At 68.6% G+C, this 649-nt stretch overlaps 1 protein-coding gene across 1 annotated transcript in view; it reads right to left on the bottom strand.

Moving 5' to 3' along the window:
• Nucleotides 1–158: 158 nt before the first annotated feature.
• Nucleotides 159–649, bottom strand: part of LOC106900498 (fascin-2-like) — an 8293-nt gene continuing 7802 nt past the window's right edge. Inside the window, exons 2-3 of the mRNA XM_014962587.1 lie at nt 456–612; nt 159–375 (exon numbers count right to left, since the gene is read on the bottom strand). Coding sequence (XP_014818073.1) covers nt 216–375; nt 456–612 — 317 coding nt within the window. The 3' untranslated portion in view covers nt 159–215. The remainder of the gene's footprint in view (nt 376–455; nt 613–649) is intronic.

Below are 649 nucleotides of genomic sequence, written 5' to 3'. Positions count from 1 at the left end.
CTGGTAGGCGCCGTCGCTGAAGCTGATGTGGAAGACGTCGTAGACGGAGCGGTTGGAGTCGAGCAGGTTGGAGCCGCGGTGGTAACAGACGAAGCCGTGCTCCCCCCGCAGCACCAGCATGGGCCGGTTGATCAGCTTCAGCGTGAACTCCTCATCCTCCCCTGCGCAGGAGCCCGGCCCTCAGCACCCCCAGGGATGATCGGGGTGGGGGGGAGCTAACACCGGGACCCCCCTACCCACCCCCAGCACTTACCCACGGCGTCGCTGACGGCCGCCAGCTGCCCGTTCTTCTTGGTGCAGACGTAGCGGCCGTTGCTGGCGCGCAGGGCCACCCGCCGCCCGCGCCACTCGATGTCAAACATGGTGTTGGCAGCGCTGGGGGCGGAGGGAGAGCGTCAGCCCAGGCAGCCTGTGCCCCCCCCTTCCATCCCCCCAAACCCCTTTCCCCCACTCACACTTCGGTGGCCACGGCCTGGATGCCCCCATGTGCCACCAGGGTCCAGTAGCTGCCGGCGTTGGTGTGGAGGCTGCACTTGTTGGTGTCGCGGTCGATCTGGAGCTGGAAGGTCTCGTGGTTCAGCTCCTCGTCCTGGTTTGCCGAGACGTTGACACCTGGGGGGCAGGGGGGGGGCGGCCGGGGGGGGGCGCC

The sequence above is a fragment of the Calidris pugnax genome, unplaced genomic scaffold (genome assembly GCF_001431845.1).
Source record: "Calidris pugnax isolate Ruff unplaced genomic scaffold, ASM143184v1 scaffold2257, whole genome shotgun sequence".
Classification (NCBI taxonomy): domain Eukaryota; kingdom Metazoa; phylum Chordata; class Aves; order Charadriiformes; family Scolopacidae; genus Calidris; species Calidris pugnax.
Note: the sequence above shows the minus strand (reverse complement) of the source record. Positions and strands in the feature narration are given on the sequence as shown.